Genomic DNA, 17,905 nt, shown 5'->3' with positions numbered 1-17,905 from the left:
TTAAGCCTGCCCTTGGGTTTCCCCCTTTTTCCTACCCCCTCGGGCCCCTAAAGAACCCTACAGCTCCTTTGGAACATGGTTAAGAACCTCTGATCTAGTCCAACCCCTCATTTAGAGAACCAGGAAAACCAGGCCCAGAGGTTAATTGTCTCACCCAAGGTCACACAACCACGCAGGGGGAAGCCAGGACTGGAAAACAGCATCTTCCCACCCTACCAGGCTGCTTCCAGTGACTCCAAGAAGGGAGTGACTCAGACACAGGGTAGAAGCTGGGATCCCCAGTAAAGAGAAAGCTCCCTGAAACAAGGTTTCCCCAAATCCAACCAGTGAGGGCTTCTAGATAGACTTCTCCCATTAAGGCACGTTTCCACCCTGGGGAAACTGCAGGTAACTGCCCCCACCTTCCAAGCTGACCAGAAACATTAAGAAGGGGAGTACTCTAAGTCTGGGCCCCAATCCAGATCCAGAGGGCAGGCCTTGGGCCCTTGAGCTGGCATTCTGGTCTCTTCCCTTGGGTTTCAGCCTGGTGGGAGGCTAGGGCCCTTGGGCAAGGCCCTAGACTCCCTAGAGCACTGCTCCCAGAGACCTGTGGGAAACCCTCTGTTTGAACTGAGGAACTCCTACACATCCCTCAAGACCCAGCCTACATATGGCTTCCCTCCTGAAGCTTGACAGGAAAATCTCTGCTGAGTCAGAGACAGCTTTTCACACACACCTCTGTGTCAGCTTTGCCACCGGGCTCTCTGACTGACAGCATGTCTGTCTTCCCAGGTCAGGGGCTGGGTCTTGGCACCAGTACCTGGCATGGCATCCAGCCCAGAGGTTCATGATTGTCAGATGGGTGTACACATACACACGGGGGTGGAGTGGCAGCCTACACTGGGAGAGTTCTCCAGGCTCTCCAGACTCCAACAAGGGAATTCTCCAGGACCCCCATGGTCTGGGCCTCAGTAGATATTCTTTTTTGTTGTTGTTGGTTCATTGGTCTGTTTATTTATTTATTTTTGGCTGTGTTGGGCCTTCGCTTCTGTGCGAGGGCTTTCTCTAGTCGTGGCAAGCGGGGGCCACTCTTCATCGTGGTGCGCGGGCGTCTCACTATCGTGGCCTCTCCCGTTGCGGAGGGCAGGCTCCAGACGCGCAGGCTCAGTAGTTGTGGCTCACGGGCCCAGTTGCTCCGCGGCATGTGGGACCTTCCCAGACCAGGGCTTGAACCCGTGTCCCTTGCATCGGCAGGCAGATTCTCAACCACTGCGCCACCAGGGAAGCCCTCAGCAGATATTCTTGGTCCAAACCCTTATCTATAGATGAGGAAACTGAGGTTCAAGCGGTGAAGGGATTTATCTGAGGTCACCTGGCCTGTGAGTGGCAGGCCCAGAAGTCGAGGCTGGGCCCCTGACAAAGGCCCCAGGCCTCTTCTCCTCCAGTTGTCTCATCCATCTCTGTCTCCGCACAGGGAGCCTTTGTCCTGACACTAGTGCTCACTTTACAGCCACACACAGAGCCTCAGTGCCCCTCACAAGCACCCCTCAAGAGACGAGGACAGGGTTTACTATTAACCCCGCGATACACAGGAGGAAACAGACTCAGCACAGCAGAAGACCAGCCGCAGTCTCACGACCACCTCTTTGCCTGTATATCCGTCACGCTTACACCCACATGTCCACACACCTTCGTTCTTGGTCTGCCTTGTTCGCCTTTGAGTCTCCCAGAACCAGAACTAGACCCCAGGTTCCTTGACTCTCTTCCCGACCCTGTCTCCCACCCCACCCCCTTCAGCCATAGTCCATTAAACAGTGAAATGCAGTAGGATGGGGAGCTATGGGGCAGGGCAGCCAGTGGGAGACAGGAAAATGCCCCAGTCTCTCTAGATCTGGGAAGGTGTCCTCACTGCCCCTGTCTGCAGCAAGATTCCCTCAGCTTTGCAAGCCCCATGGAGACTGTGAATGCAGGGCCTTGACATTCGACCCAGAACCCCCAGCCACGAATCCAGAGGGTCACCATGGTGCAGCCGGAGACTTGAAGACTGGAAGAGGAACCAGAGAGCACAGCAAACCCTTTGGATTGGCCTTAGTGAATGGCCCCCTCAGCCAGAGAACAACCTGTACAACTATATCTGGTGGCCCTGGATGGATGGATGGATGGATGGATGGATGGATGGATGGATGGAGGAAGGGAGAGAGGGAAGGATAAGGGGGATCTCACGCCACCACAACCTCCTGGTTCCAAAGCACAGAGAGTTGGCACACTCCTGCATCTCCCACCAGTAAGCCCAGTGGCCCCAACCCTGCCCCCAAGCCTAGTGACCCCAACCCTCTTGCTGGGGATACACATGTGGCCTGTATAGCTGGGAGTCTTCTGTCTTCCCTTGTGGGGCTGGGGGTCCCTGGCCCTTCCATGGCCCAGTCCTGACACCTGGTGGTGCCTCTGGAGAGTGGCCCTGGCTTTTTTCCCTCTTCTTCCCACTAACTCACCCAGAGCGGCCACCCCAGCCTGGCAGCCCACTGGCCACCTACCCTCCACTCCGGTTCACACCAGCAGGGCCAGGCTCTGAACCAGGTGAGACCGGGGTCATCTTTGCTTGCCTTGGGAGCCTTCCATGCACATGGGGTCAAATCCCCTCCTCAACCCGGGCCCTCAAGCCAGGTCATCTGGGGAAGTTAGGACCACAGACGATCACAAAATATGCGGCCAGAGATGTGCCCAAGGTCACGCAGTGAGAGTGCCGGACTTCCTTACACCCCCAGCCCTGTGCTGCCTCCTATCAGAGCTATGTCAGAGTCACTGGGGGGAAGGGAAGGTGCATTGGGCGAGGAAGGAAGGAACGGGGCGGGGGGGGGGCTAACATGAGCAGCTTCAAGGGACGGGATGAGGTGGAGGTGGTGACGGAAGCAAAAGGCAAAACCCCAGCCTAGGCAACGCCTCCCCGGCTTCTCCCAGCTCCGACCCGAAACCACCACCCGCGCCAGCCAGGACTCTTGGGAGGAGGGTGCCACCATGTGGCTAATTTTGGTATGGCATCAATTCCTGTCGGGCCCCCTAAATTCAGTCTGGGTGTGTCCCAGTCCTGCAATTAAGGACCATAAAATTCTGCCCTTGGCCCGAAAGGCTTTGCCTGGAATGCCCCCCACATGCACACGCACACACACACACTTCCACCCACCCTCTCCAACCTCCAACACCAGGCCGCGCAGCCGCAGGAAGGGGTGTGCGCTGTCTTCGGGGAGCGGGGGCTCCCAAGGCTAAACCCAGGGACCTGACATCGAGGCCCTCCGGAAGCTGGTGCGGAGGCGGGCTGAGAGGGCGGGTCAGGATGCCAGAGGCAGAGGGGCAGCCGTCAGCTGCACGGGTGAATTGGCTGCAGAGAGGCTCAGCGACTCAAGCTGCATGGAGGGGGGAGTGCTGGTAACTGATGGGAGGTGGGGGTGAGAGAGAGGGAGGCATCTGGTGGGGCAACTGGGTGGGTGACGGTGTCAGTCGCTGAGACTGGGTGCAGAGGCCTCCTTCTGATTTCACAGTGTGACCTGGGGCAAGACACCAACTCCTCCGGCAGCCGTGACAGCCAAGCCCAGGCCGTTCCAGGAGCACATGAGAACAGGGATTACAAAAGCCTGCCATTCAGCAGGCCCTCCTCCGAGGCTAACTGGGGGCCTCTTAAACTCACCCCTAAGCTGCCACAAGGGCAGGACCGCGGCTTGGCATCTTTGCAGTACTCCTAGTGCCAGGCACACCCCACACACACACCTTCCACAGGCCCTCCACGTGCCGACCACACGCCATCCACGTGCCAACCACATGACATCTGCAGGCCAACCATACCCCCTCACACGCCCTCCACACGCCAGCCACTCACCATCCACCTGCCACCACATAATATCCATATGTCTTCCCTAAGCCATTCACATGCCACCTGTATGCCATCCACACATAAGCTACATGCCATTTCCATGCCACCCATCGCCTGCCATGTGCCATCCACACATACCCACATGCTTGCTATCTGTGTGCTCAGCATCCTCTCCCAAATTGAGAACCAGGCGCCAAGTCAGGACCCCAAGGACATCCCAGCCTGACCCGGGCCTCGGGCACCTCACTCCCGTGAAGACGTGCTCCCCATCCCCCGTGGCCCAGCCAGCTGCTCACCTTTGCAGGTGCAACCCTCCCGGGTGATGACCTGTCGGCAGATCCCACAGGGCTTCACCTTCTTGAAGGTCTTCACCTTGAAGTGGTGAGTCTTGGGGGCCTCCAGGTCCTCTGGCTGTGGGAGGAGAGGCAGAGTGATCAGGCCGGGCTCCTCGGGAAAGAGCCAGGGGACCAGGGGAGAAGCAGGCAAGCACTGGGGGAAAGGAGAGGTGAGAGCCCCTTCAGCTGTGAAAGGCCCAAGCCCATTTATGGGAGAAGGTGCCCAGGGAAAGAGAAAGCTGTGGGTGCGACCCAGACTCCCAGTCAGAGGTGGGGTCAGACAACAGTCGAAAACCCCAGCCCCCTCCATGGATTCTTAATCACTTTTCTGATTTAGTTTATTAGCAAAGTGCACTCATTTTAAATGTATCGCTCAATACAGTTTGACACATGTATGCCCCATGGACCCACACCCCAGGAGGTTCCCTCGTGGCCGTCCCAGTCAATATCACCCCAAGGTGAATACTACTGTGACTTCTATCACCAAAGATCCATTTTGACAGGTTTTTAAGCTTCATATGGATGGAATTATACAGTGTATACTCCTGTGTCTGCTTCTCTGACTCAGCAAGAATGTGGGGGATTCATCCCTGTGCTCACACAGCAGCAGCTCCCTCCTTTTTGCTGCTGCATAGTACTCCACCGTGTGCATGCAACTGACTCATTCATCCATCCCACTGCTGATGGCCCTCAACCTTTTACCCATGTCCCTGAGTGCCATGCCCCGCAGTTTTCTCTCTCTCACCCTCACTACCACCCCGTGCTCCAGCCCAGAAGGCTTCTTCCATCTTTATTTTTATTTACTATTCTTTACATTATGAAAATATCAATAGGTTAAATATCCTTTTTAAAACTACACCACCAGGGCTTCCCTGGTGGCACAGCGGTTGAGAGTCCGACTGCCGATGCAGGGGACACGGGTTCGTGCCCCGGTCCGGGAAGATCCCACATGCCGCGGAGCAGCTGGGCCCATGAGCCATGGCCGCTGAGCCTGCGCGTCCGGAGCCTGTGCTCTGCAACGGGAGAGGCCACACCAATAAGAGGCCCGCGTACCGCAAAAAAAAAAAAAAAAAAAAAAAAAACTAAAATAGAACTACCATATGACCCAGCAATCGCACTACTGGGCATATACCCTGAGAAAACCATAATTCAAAAAGAGTCATGTACCACAATGTTCATTGCAGCTCTATTTACAATAGTTAGGACATGGAAGCAACCTAAGTAACCATCGACAGATGAATGGATAAAGAAGATGTGGCGCTCATATACAATGGAATATTACTCAGCCATAAAAAGAAACGAAATTGAGTTATTTGTAGTGAGGTGGATGGACCTAGAGTCTGTCATACAGAGTGAAGTAAGTCAGAAAGAGAAAAACAAATACCGTATGCTAACACATATATATGGAATCTCAAAAAAAAAAAAAATGGTACTGAAGAACCCAGGGGCAGGACAGGAATAAAGACGCAGACGTAGAGAATGGACTTGAGGACACGGGGAGGCGGAAGGGTAAGCTGGGACGAAGTGAGAGAGTGGCATGGACATATATAAACTCCCAAATGCAAAACAGATAGCTAGTGGGAAGCAGTTGCATAGCACAGGGAGATGAGCTCGGTGCCTTGTGACCACCTAGAGGGGTGGGATAGGGAGGGTGGGAGGGAGACACAAGAGGGAGGGGATATGGGGATATAAGTATATGTATAGCTGATTCACTTTGTTATACAGCAGAAACTAACACAACATTGTAAAGCAATTATACTCCAATAAAGATGTTAAAAAAAAAAGAAAAACTACACCACCACACACATAGGATGAGGGGCGGGCTGGCAGTCCAAGTCTTCTCCGTGTCTGGCTAGCCACCACCCCACCACTAAAAGGGGCCTCAGTTGCCCCCTCCAGACACCCTGAGGTTGGGCCCCACACCACTTGTGACCACACATCTGAACACAGTCTAAGCCGCAAAGTCCTGCATCCACGCTGCTTAGGACCACCCTCTTCCCACCCACAGCCCCCAGCCCAGGCACATGCTGGGAAGGCTCCCCATTCAGAGGACTCCCCGGGAAGCCCTGCCCTGCCTGCAGGCACCATTCCTCTTCGAGGCACCTCACCCTGGTACCTATAACTGGATTCATTTCCCGGCTCCAGCAGCAGGGGGCAGCAGAGCACAGACACTGACGCTTCTCTGCCTGCAGCCCGCGCCCCACCCCCCAAAGCCCAAAGGTACAGAGCTTTCCAATGCCCTCTGCATATGCATGGACACACACAGACATGATCACAGACCAGGGAGAAGGTTCTCCTCCAAGTCCCCCTCCTACTACCCTGGTCCAAGCCTCCCCACTCTGCGTGTTCAGAGGACGGGTGGCAGCATCCCACAAACCCAGCATGTCCAGGACTCCCAGCTGAAGATCCTGTAGTGGTGAGTCCTGGGCAAAAGAGACAGAATCATGAGAGGCACGGAGAGAAAAACGGACAAAATAAGAGAGAAAGCCAGTAGGGAAAGAGGCAAAGAGATAGAGAGAGAAGTAGAGGGGGAGAGAGAGACAGAAAGAGTCAGAGACAGAGACGAGAGAGAAAGACAAAGAGAGACAGAGAGAGAAGACAGAGAAAGACAGGGAACAGCAACAGTCAGACAGAGAAGAAAAAAAAGAGGACCAAGATAAAGGCAGAGACAAAGACAGAGACAAACAAGCACACACAGAGAATGAGAGAGATTAGATAGAAACACACAGAGACTATAAAGGGAACCAGAGAATCAAAGGGGGACAGACAGACAAGAGGACACAGGAGCCAGCTTGAAGGGGCTCCTCAGATCTGGGAAGATCTGAGCATCAAAATACATAATGATAGTAATGGCTTAAATGAGTCCATACTGATATGTGAAATAAGTGAATACAGTCAAAGTCTGATGAGGAGTTACGAGTCTCAAAGCACCTCCCCACATCATGCTTATAAATTACAAAGGGAAAAAAGGTAACTTTCCCTGGCACACTCCACTTTAATCAAGTGATCAAAGCTAACGTCACCAGTAACAGGATGAGTGGAGACTGTGTGCCACGGAGGGGATGAGAACAGAACGTCACCTCTGCGATACTCCTGCCAAAGAGACACAAGCTGAATCCAGTCATGAGGAAGCATCAGACCAACCCAGGGGAGGGACAGTGCACAAATTAAGTGGCTCGTAATATTCCAAAGTGACAAGGTCACGAAAGTCAAGGAAAGGTTGAGGAGATTTCCAGACAGAAGGAGACGAAGGAGACATGACAACCAAATGCCACGGCTGATTCTGAACTGGATTCTTCACCCCAAAGGATGCCATGAGGACAACTGGCCAAACTTCAGTGGTGTCTGAGGAAGAGGAGGTCACGCATCAGTGTCAATTTCCTGGCTTGGATGGCTGTGTTGGGTTAGGTAGGGAAAGTCCCTGTAGGAAAACAGGGAAGTATTCAGGGGTGGTAGGGCAACGTGTCAGCAACTTACTCTCAAATAGCTCAGGAAAAAAAAAAAGTTCTTTGCACCGTATTTGCCACTTTTCTGAAGTTTTAGATTGTCTCAGAATTCAAGGAGACAGACTATTTGTCAAGACAGTAAGGAGGCAGGACGGAGCAGATATAAAGCCCAGAGCAGAGACCAGAGAGCAGAGAGCGTGGTGGAGTCAGGAGTGGGTACAAGAGACCAGCAATGCCCCCTCGTGGCTGAGCAAGGCAGCAGGACCTGGGGTCTGATATTCCAGACACTTCATTCCGGGAGCCACGCTTCCAGCTTCAGCTGGGGAAGGGGAGGGGGGCGGGGGGCGGTAGGCTGAGGGTCCAGCTCTGGACTTGACCCAGCGTCCCCCATCCCACAAGGAGGGGCAGGTGAATCCCCTCCTATTCTGAGGTCTCTCCTCCCCCGTTTTCCCATCTCTGCCCCTGGCTGGCAGCCTTCCAAATGATCTCTGTCACAGACATTCCAGGGAGGGGACCCAGTCCCGCGTCAACTGCAGCGGCCAAGGCCTAGGATAGGAGGAGAAGCAGGGAGGGGACTCGGGGTTCAATTTAAGGCCTGTCTGGGAGGGTGGGCAGGCAGGAAGCCCTAAAGCCCCATCATCTCAGGCCTAGTCTGCCCCCCGAAGCCTGCCTCTCCTACCCCACTAAGTCAGCAAAGCTCCCTGTGCCAGCTTATCCCCCAGCTTTCTCTGCCTACACCTCAAATCCAGCCCTTTCTCCAAAGGCCAGGGAAAGAGGCCTCCTCCCTAAAGCATAGTCATGGCAGTGGAATCTCCCCAGAGAGGGTCCAGGCTGTCCAGTAAACAGAGGAGACATCCAGGCTGACAAGCAAACACCGGGCTTCCCCCCTGGGCCCTGGGCTTCCCTGCCCTGCCTGGCCAACTCCATAACGTCTGAGTTTACAAACTCTCCTCCCGCCCGGGCTTGGGGAACAGGAACCAGGTTCAGAAAACACACTCCCTGGCCTCGCTCAAGGCCTCCTTCAGCTGCCTCTGGGTGATGGCCCAGCACACTCCTACCCCTCACCCCTACCCTGTCCTGACTGGCTGAGGGAGCACTGAGATGGGAGTCTAGAGACCTGCTTTCTAGGCCGGTGGCCTCACAGTCCCCAGATGAAAATAAGGGGTTCCGACAAGACAGCCTGAGCGTACATAGTGTAGGGGAAATAATGGGCCAGTTTGAGAGGAAGGGACTGTGGGGTCTGGGGACTAGACGTGCTGCTGGCTACAGAGAGAGGGATGTCTAATGAGACATCACCCCTCCATGAGAGGCTGGGCAACCCCGGTGGAAGTGAGGAGACCAGTTCGGCCATGCCCAGGAAAGTGACCCCGGATGTATAGCATCCCTGGTTATACACTGGGATGTCTGGTAATCTTGTGAAAAGTCGTCCACAGAGGTCTGAAGCTTTGCCGGGATGATGGAGGAGAAAGTCTAGGATGGAACATCTTCAAATATCTGAAGGAGCTGTCATTGTAAGAAGTTGCTGTGAAGTTACTGCAGGCAAAACAAAACCCAGTGGGCAGAAGCTGCCAGCACTTACGATTAGACTCAAGGGGGGAAAAGAACTTCCTAACCATCATATGTCAAAATCCAGAGGAGGAAGATAAACGAAGGTCTAGTACCTACCCTGCCCTCGCCCACGGTTACTCTGCAGGTACACGCAGAGGATGAGAACGGGCCCATAAGGCACCCAGCTCAAGGGTAATGGCTTGTTATGACAATGACCATCATTTTCCCTGACAAGTGGCAGACAGCCTCACAGAGTGCACCCGGCCCCTCCCTTGCTGGATTCGCACCTAACAGACCTGGGGGAAACTCGGGACAGAAGAGGCCTGGCCATGGCAGGAACTGCCTAGTCCTTCCAAAGCCTACCTCCCTCGAGAGCCAGAACCCAGAAGAGGGAAGGGGTCCCAGCCGAAGTCATTCTTCCCTACCCTCCAAACCCAGAGCCCTAGCCCTGCGACAAGCCCACCCAGCCTCGGAGGGCTTTCCCGGCCCTCTGGGGGAATCTCTCCCTCCCACCCTCCGTTCACCAAGCTGCCTGTCAGAGGGGTGTCGCGCGTCTGGCTCGGGCAGCCTTGGCAGGAGTCCTTGGTCTTGGGGTGGGAATGGCTGTTTGTTGGCTCCTCCCTGCCCCCTGGGGCAAAGCACAGTGGGGTGGGGGTGGTGATGAAGGGGGACTGATAACCCTAGGGTCCTCCAGCTCATGAGCTCCTGCCGCCTCCCAAAGAAAATTCCCCAGCCCAGCCCCACTAGGTTCCCTGCGCCCCACACTGGGAGACCTGGATGACGAGGCCAGAGGGCAGAAGTCTACGAGCTAGTGAGCCTTGGGAAAGAGAGTCACTGAAAAGCAGGCCTAGGACAGACTTGGAGGGTCATTCGGTCCTCTCCCTGCCTCCCGGCCATCCACCCCTCCATGTCTCATCACCTTGCATTGGGATGCCAGGACCCGGTTGGCATCAGTGGTCATTTCTATGGGGAAGACCGTGGGACTCCCCAATGGAGCTGCAGGCTGGCGTCTGGGAGCCCCCGCCGCCCCAGCCCCTCAAACGCAAGCTCCTTGCAACCCCAACTCACCTTCATGTACACACGGAAGTTCCTTACCACCACCAGCCCCGCCATCCCCTAGCCAGCTAATGGCCTCACCATGTTCTTGGTCGCCCCGGGTGGAAAACTCTGAGTCACTCTCAACCCCTCCCGGCTCCACCCTCCAATCCAACCAGTTGCCAGACTCCGCAAATGTTGCTCCCTAAATATTCTTGCGGCCTCCTGTGCTTTTCATTCCACTGCCTTTGCCTATTGGAGGCCCCGTCTCTTTTGTCTGGAGCTATTGCAACAGCCTCCGGCCTCCTGCCCCAAGACACTGGACCTTTCCTCCCCACACAGCCTCTAAGGAACACAGCTCTATGGGGTCACCCCCACTCACCCCAATATGCTTCCATGCCTTCCCAGGCACCCAAGTTAAGACCTGCACTCCCTCAAGTCAGCAAGAAAGCAGCCTTGGTCCATACCCCACCCACCCAGCCATCTCAATCCCCTCGCCCCACTCCCCAACTCCCTACCCTGCATCCACCTCTGAGCCTCTGCTCTGCTCTTCTCTCTTCCCAGCATGCCTTCCTCCCTGTCAGCTTGTCAAGCTTCTAGGCATCCTTGAAGGCCTCATTCAAACCTCATCCCCGCAGGGAGATGACCCCAGACACCCACCCCCCACCTCTTTCAAAATCAATCTCCCCACCCCATCTTCTTTTTTCACCATGAAAACTTTAAAAGCTCCGGAAAAGATGAATACGCCTATGCCCTTGGCCCTGATTCACCGCTTCCACGCTCTGTCTCTGTCCCCTAACTCAGCCCAACATAATCACCGCCCTCGGGAAATCTGACATCGATACGATAGCATTATCTAATCTTCAGTAACATATTCTAATTTCCCCTTTTGCCACAATAACACCCATTACAGCTGGGTCTGCGTTTGTTTTTATTTTGGACTCAAGATCCAGGCAAGATCTTGTATTACATTTAGTTGCTGGGTTTCTTTCCTCTTCTTTCCTGTGGACACATTACTCCACCTTATGATTTCCCTTTTATGACACTGACTTTTTTGAAGAGTCCAGGCGGTTCTGCAGAATGTCCCTCAGTATCTGGATTTGTCTGGTCATTTCCTCATGATTCGACGCAGGGGAAGGGCTGCCCAACGCCACTGCCTTTCCTCAGTCGCACGTGCTTGATGCCCCGTCTCAACGCTCTGTGCGATCTGACTGGTCCCTGCTGCCCCACTTGTTAGCTAGGTAACCCCGGGCAAGTCGCTTAACCCCTGTCTGCCTCACTTTACTGATCTGTTAAGTGGGCTAATCATAGCAACTGCCCATAGTTTGTGACAATGCCTGAAAACACGCTGGAACAGCGCCTGACACACAGTAAGCGCTCCCCAGACTCGGGCTCTGATTCATGTTGTCACGCCTGTGTGTGCGCTGGACTAGTCCGCCAGGTGCCCACACCTGCACGTGCTTCTGCTCCATGTCCCCTGTGTCCAGAAAAGTGCGAGCCCAAAACAAGTCAGAAGGAGTCTGACCTTGGTTCACTCCAGTGTAATTACACCCACGCCCACTGTCCTGCCCTCAGGGGACAGAACACGGGTTGAGGTGCTGGCATCACCTGGCTGAGGAGAAAGCTCTCTGACACCGAGTAGCCCTGGATCTCCATGGGAGGAAGGATGCAGAGAGTGGCTTTAACTGAGCTCCCCATGTGACAGAGGAGCACGCGGAGGCTTGGGGGGTCCGGGATTCTACCTGGTGGCCCTCGGCCCATGACTCGGCTTCCTGAGCTGGACCGTCTCTCGCCATCAGCCTGCTTCTCTCTCTCCCTCTCGCCTGGGCTCCTTCATAAACCACGTCCCGACGTTTTTGGGCATCAGGTCCCAGGTCCCTTTTTCGTGCTCTAACATGAAATCATCTCCTGGAGTGGGAGGGCACAGGGATGTGGATAGCCTGAAGGGGTGGCATCATGGCGAGGGGCTGGCACAGATTCCCTCACTGGATCCTCACAACCACATCCTATGATGAGGCTGAGGAATGTGCTCCGCGACACACAAGGAGGGCAGGATGGAACGAAGACTCAAATCCAGGTCTGTCTGAGACGGGGTCCCTCACCGTGGCACTGCCACCACTTCCAAGGGTGTGCCCACAGCTGCCGTCTGTGAGATGCGGAGGAGCCCCGGCAGCTGCGTCGTCAGGACCCCTCTGTCCAAAGGCCATCTACTGGCTGGTTTACCCCTCCTTATCCTTTGTCAATTATTCTTACTTCCCGCACTTGGATTTCTGAGGTCACACCTTCATCTTTGGATCTAGTTTAAAGTTCACCTCCCAAGAGGTCTTTCCTGATATGTCCCTTCTCCCCCAATCTAGGCTAGGTCCCCCCTTACATGTCCCCACAGTTTCCCTCTTGGTAACACCCATCTTATTGTAATCATTTGCCCAATATCTGCAAGCTTCTTGAAGAAAGTCGGCACTCTATAACCACTGGTGAGACAGATGGACAGGAACATGGGTGGGTGGGTGTTGACCTGGCAGAATGACTGGATGGTTTCTTTGTCACAGTGCTTCCCTAACACCGTTTCCTATCCTTAGGCTGCTGGCCACCAACCCCTCAACCCAGAGCTGCAAAGCCCCCGGCCCATACTCTTCCTCTTTTCAGGAGCACTGAACCCAGTGGCCATGTGGCCTCTTGGACGGGCCACTTCCCCTCTGTGGGTCCCCCTCGCCTTGGCTAGAAACTGGAATTAGCCATCCCTTCCCTTCCCACCTCACAGAATTACAGTGAGGTTCAAATGAAATTGCATAAGTCAAGGAAATGGACACAGGTAAGGCACAGAGAGGCTACGCGGCTGCCCAGACCACACACCCAGCATCCGCGCTCTGACCCTGTGCACGCTGCCTGCAGGAGAAGACCTGCACGTTCTGGGCCTTCACATCATCCTTACACCCCCTCCTGCCCTTCCCCGAAGTATTCCCAGAATGGAAAGTCCTGGATGGGGACGCAGAAGGGCCAGGTCCTAGTTCTGACTCTAACTTGCTGTGTGGCCTTGAAATGTGCCATCATATAAAGAGAGCTAACGTTTCTTGAGCTCTTACTGGGGGAGAAACGCCATTCGACATGTATTGGCTCCTTTAAAACTTAACAATGCTATAGGTAGCTGGAGAAACCAACCGAGAAACAGATTGGAAGCCACAGAGCTTCCGAGTCACAGGGCCAGGATGAAACACAGGCACTGTGCTCTCGGCCAGCCTGCCACACTGCCACTGAGCATCGCAGGAAAACAGTATGGTATTGCTCCCTGACTTTGTGCCTCAAACGCCATTTTGAAAAATTTTGCAAAGGGGGTGTTTTCTTTCGGACCCTGTCAGTGTCACGCAGCCCAGCCTAGCTCCCAAACGCGTGGCCAGGAGGCCCCCCGTGGGCACAGCCCTTACAGGCTAACAAAACTCCAAAGAGAGTGAGTTCAGGATGGAGGGGTCAGAGTGGGGTACACAGGGCAAGAACTGCACACCAGGAAACCGGGGGCTCACGCGGACCCTCTGACAAAAATGTGTGCTTAGCGCTGGGAAGGACACCAGCTCCAGAAAAGAGAACACTTCATTGTCTGCAGCTGGCCTCAGAGGTCAGCTTCAATGAGGTCCAGAAAAGTCAGGTGACGAGCCCGAGGCCACGTGGCTTGCTCAGGGCAGGGCCAGGGCTGTACCTGGCCCCCAGGCATGCCTGTGGCTCCTTCAGCCCCATCTAATAAGCCCCTGCCCAGTTCCTGAAAACAGAACGAGCCCCTCCAGAAGGAAGGGCCTGCAGCTCTAACTCCAACGGTGTAACACGAAAAAGCCTCAATTAATAGGCATGTCATTATTTTCTAAATAAACCGTGCTTGAATATGTAATAGCGAATGGGAGCATTTGATGAGAAAATCAAGTTGTGCATAATATATAGCTCGGCTCCTCAGCTAATAAAGTGATTTTTATTCCTAGAGCTTGTTAAAACTACGCATTAGAGATAGATTACTTCTTGGATGAAGTGTCTGCAGCTATTCCTGGGGAGATCCTCCCACACATCAGATCTGCAATACAGGGGATCCCGTGAGCCAAGAAGGAGGTTGTGGAGTGGGGGAGGGACCAGCATTTACTGAGCACCTACCGAGTGCCTGGGTACCTGGTCTCTTGACATACTTTGTCTCTGTCCTCAGCCCAGCCAGACAAGGTGTGTATTATTCTCCTCACTTTACGGAATCAGGAAACTGAGGCTCAAGAAGGGAACTGCCGTACCCAAGGCTGCCCATCTGGTAAATGACAGAACTAGGATCTGAGCCTAGCCCTGCCTGGTGTCAAAGTCCACGCACTTCCCACCAGCAGGAGCCTCTCAAGGCGGAAGCAGCTCCCTTGTCAAGGTCTCCAGGACCTCCATGCCCCCTCTCCGGAACTGGCACCAGCTACCCCTCCCCTTCCTGCTACAAACTTACACCCCAGCCCCAGAGAGGCCCACCCGCAAAGGAGGAAGGTTGCTGGGACAACTGGAGGAGGGGGACAAGGAGCTTGATGGGGCCAGGGCTGTGCCTTCGGGCCAGTCCACACCCTCCAGACTCGGGCCCACCCTGGCAATGGGCATCCAAGCCGGGCAGGATGGAGAGAAAACACCCTTCTCCCCAGCCCACTCCCACCGGCCTCTTTCCACTCCCACAGAAGCCTGCCTGCTGGGCTGTCTCACAGAGCTGGGGAGGGACAGGGGCGGGGAGGCACCAGGAGAGAGGACAGGAAAAGGGGTGAGGGGAGGGCCTTAGAAAAGTGGCTGCATCCACACCAGCCCCTGGTCCCCAGCTCTCAGGGAGAGAAGTGACACGGACGAGGCACTCATGCTCACCTCTCTGCACCTCCCCGCCATCGTCTTACCCACAGGGAAACTGAGGCTCAGAGCCGTGCAGCGCTTCCCCCAGAGCCTCTCTGCTGACGTGGCCCTGTCTCCATCCACACCCGCATCACCCCTGGAAGTCTAACTGCCATCCTTCCCACCGCAGGCCTCCCTCCCTGCCAGCCTCTCTCCTCAGCACCGTTCTCAGGCCTTCCAGAGTCTGTCCCAGGCAGCTGAAAGGGGCTGGAGAAATGACCTTGGCCAAGGCTCCCACTATACAGATGTCGACAGCAGCCCAGCGAACCCCTGATGTGCAGGACGCTCCAGACACCTTCAGTCTCTTACTCAGACCCACGCCCACACCCAAGCCCCACACGCCACCCAAACCCCCTCATGCCAGCCCCCTCCCTACTTCCCCTCTCTGCACAGAGCACATCTGACTGCCCAAGTCTGATCTCCCACCACTGTCCTCAGCCTGGGCTCGCCTGGGCCGAGGAGGGCCCTCCCGAGGACTGGCCGGAACAGGGAAAGGGGCAGGAAAGGCCACATCTGGATCCTGGGCCTGAAGCTCCCTCCCCCAAACCAGCCATCACTCTCTTTGAGACCAACATTAACCTCAGCCAGGGATGACTTCCTTGCCCTCCTGACCCCTGTGCATGCCTTCACCCAGCCCAGAGAGCGGAGCCCCTCTGAGGAAGGGGTCTCCCATCCCTGCCCCCTCCCCTCCTGCAGCAGTCAGCCCTCTCCCAGCCCCCTCTCTCCCAGGAGCCTCTGCCCCTGACTGGCCTCAAGACTTTTAACCCTCACCATGTGGCCCCCAGACCCTGCCTGCCCACCCTTCAAGCATCCTGCGCTGACACACACCTTCCTGAATCTGGGGCCAAGAAAGGGGAAAGAGGAGGCTGTGGCTTCCTCCTCTGGGACTGGAGGGGGTCGGGGGAGGTCTTGGTAAGGATGGGAGGGCTGTGAGGGGGGGATGGCAGCGGGTAGAAGCTGAAATTGGGGTAAAAGTGATGGAACCCGAGCAGAACTTTTCCCCAGCCTGGCTTTTCCAGCTTTCATCTCCTAGGTCAATGCCCCCTGTTCCTCAGGCCCCTCCCACTGCCCCCCCAGACTCTTAGGCTGAGCAACCTGAGGGGTGAAGAATTTTCACCCCGGTATGGGGTGGGAATGGAGGCAGGAGTGGCTCCAAAAAGAGACAAACCTTATGATGGCTTCCTTCTACTTACAGCTCCCGGACTCAGCTGGGGGAGAGGACACTGGGGAGGGGGGACGTACTGACCGGCAGAACTGGGGCCTGGGCCCCGTTGATGGGGACGGACTCAGGCTGAGGGTCTACTCGAGTCAGTCTTTCCTTCTGTCTCTCAGAGGCAGAAAGGCCCCCTCCTTCACCACCAACACTCCCCCAACCCCAGGCTCTCAGGGTAAGGCTAAGGTCGAAGGGGGGGGCGGCGGTTCGACCTCCTAGCTAACGCTGCCACACCTACCCAGAGCATGCAGGACAGACAGATCCACGTCATCTTCGAGGGTCCCCGTCCCTGGGGCCACGCCCGGGGACTGCAAAGGGTCCCCTTGAGCTCGCAGTCCCCTCGGAGCAGGCAGAAGGGAGCTCTGAGTCCGCGGCAGCGCCAGCATCTGCAGCACTCGCCCTGCCTGCCTCCAATTCACCCTCCCTCCCTCTCCTCCTCCCCCCACTCCACCCCCTAGTCCCAGCCTCCTGTCTCCTCCCTCCTCCCAGCTCCACTGGTGGCTTTGGGGGTCAGAAGCCCTGCTTCGCGGGGGGTGGGAAAGAAGCAGAGCAAAGGGACAGCTACTGGAGGCAGCCCCTCCCCCCAGAAGCCACCCCCCCACCCCAGACACACAACCCCAGACGCACAACCCCTGTAAGCCACCAAGCTGCTCCTGCCTTCTGGTTGCATCTGACGCTGCCAGGCCTGGAGTCTGCTCTGCTCACTGCAGACCTCCACCCCCAGACCACTGATGGAGGGACGGACAGACATGGGACAGCACAGTCCGCTTGAGCTGGGGTTCCTCAGTCCCATCCCATCTCCAAGGACACACGCATGCCCTCCTGCCCTCGGAACACAAAGTCACTGGCACTCACTTAGCTAGGTCAGTGCCCAGGGCACCCTGGTGCCCATTCGGCAAGCTCAGAGCCCACTCCATGCTTTACTCAAGAGAAGCCTGGCCTGAGACCGCTGGAGAACGGCCCTGCCCCCAGGGCTGTGGATTTCATTCCAACTTTTTTCTTACTTTTTTTTCCCCTTCTTTCTTTCTTTTCTCCAAACATCTGTCCCAGCCCTTCCTGCCCTTCCTAAAAGGAGCCCCGCTCCAGGCTCCCGCGAGAGTCTGTTTTTCTTGACTGTGCCCCGGGCCAACATTTGGTTTGCATTTCCCCACTTCCTCCTCCACCGCCCCTGCTCCCCCTCCCTGGGCCCAGTTTTCACCTCCCACCATTCCACGTGCCTACTTCTCCCCCTACACTGTCCCCCCACCCGCCCCCGCCAGCCCTTCCCTTCCCTCCCCCTCACCTTAGCCCAGGGCCAGAAGTTTGGGGTCTGGGGTGGGGGGAAGAAGAGGGGTATCCAAATGTATTCCCAGGGCTCACCGCAGGGGAAGCCAGCAAAATCGGCCCCCGGCCCTCATTGTCTCAACTCCCCCCTCTACCTTCCCCCCAGAAACTTTCCTCTTTGAGCTGTGGCCGCAGCTGGACCAAGTAAGAGTGGGTGGGGCTGGTGAATCACCCCGCTCTATTTTCTATTTTTTGGAGCCTTCCGGGGAGGGAAAGAGGGCTCAGCCCCACCCACACCCCACACACACACACACCCGTAGACACACACACCAGGACACACAGTCCA

General features: G+C 55.8%; 1 protein-coding gene across 5 annotated transcripts in view; it reads right to left on the bottom strand.

Moving 5' to 3' along the window:
* The window catches only part of TNS1 (tensin 1), a 197,724-nt gene extending 181,063 nt beyond the window's left edge, over positions 1–16,661 (bottom strand). For all 5 annotated transcript variants that reach the window (XM_082658097.1, XM_082658098.1, XM_082658101.1 and 2 more), the window contains exons 1-2: positions 16,535–16,661; positions 4,141–4,255 (exon numbers count right to left, since the gene is read on the bottom strand). In XM_082658097.1, coding sequence (XP_082514223.1) covers positions 4,141–4,255; positions 16,535–16,567 — 148 coding nt within the window. In that variant the 5' untranslated portion in view covers positions 16,568–16,661. The remainder of the gene's footprint in view (positions 1–4,140; positions 4,256–16,534) is intronic.
* Between the last annotated feature and the right edge of the window lie 1,244 nt (positions 16,662–17,905).

This window comes from Grampus griseus (assembly GCF_964374135.1).
Source record: "Grampus griseus genome assembly, chromosome: 7".
Taxonomy (NCBI): domain Eukaryota; kingdom Metazoa; phylum Chordata; class Mammalia; order Artiodactyla; family Delphinidae; genus Grampus; species Grampus griseus.
This window is presented reverse-complemented; position numbering and strand designations above follow the sequence as displayed.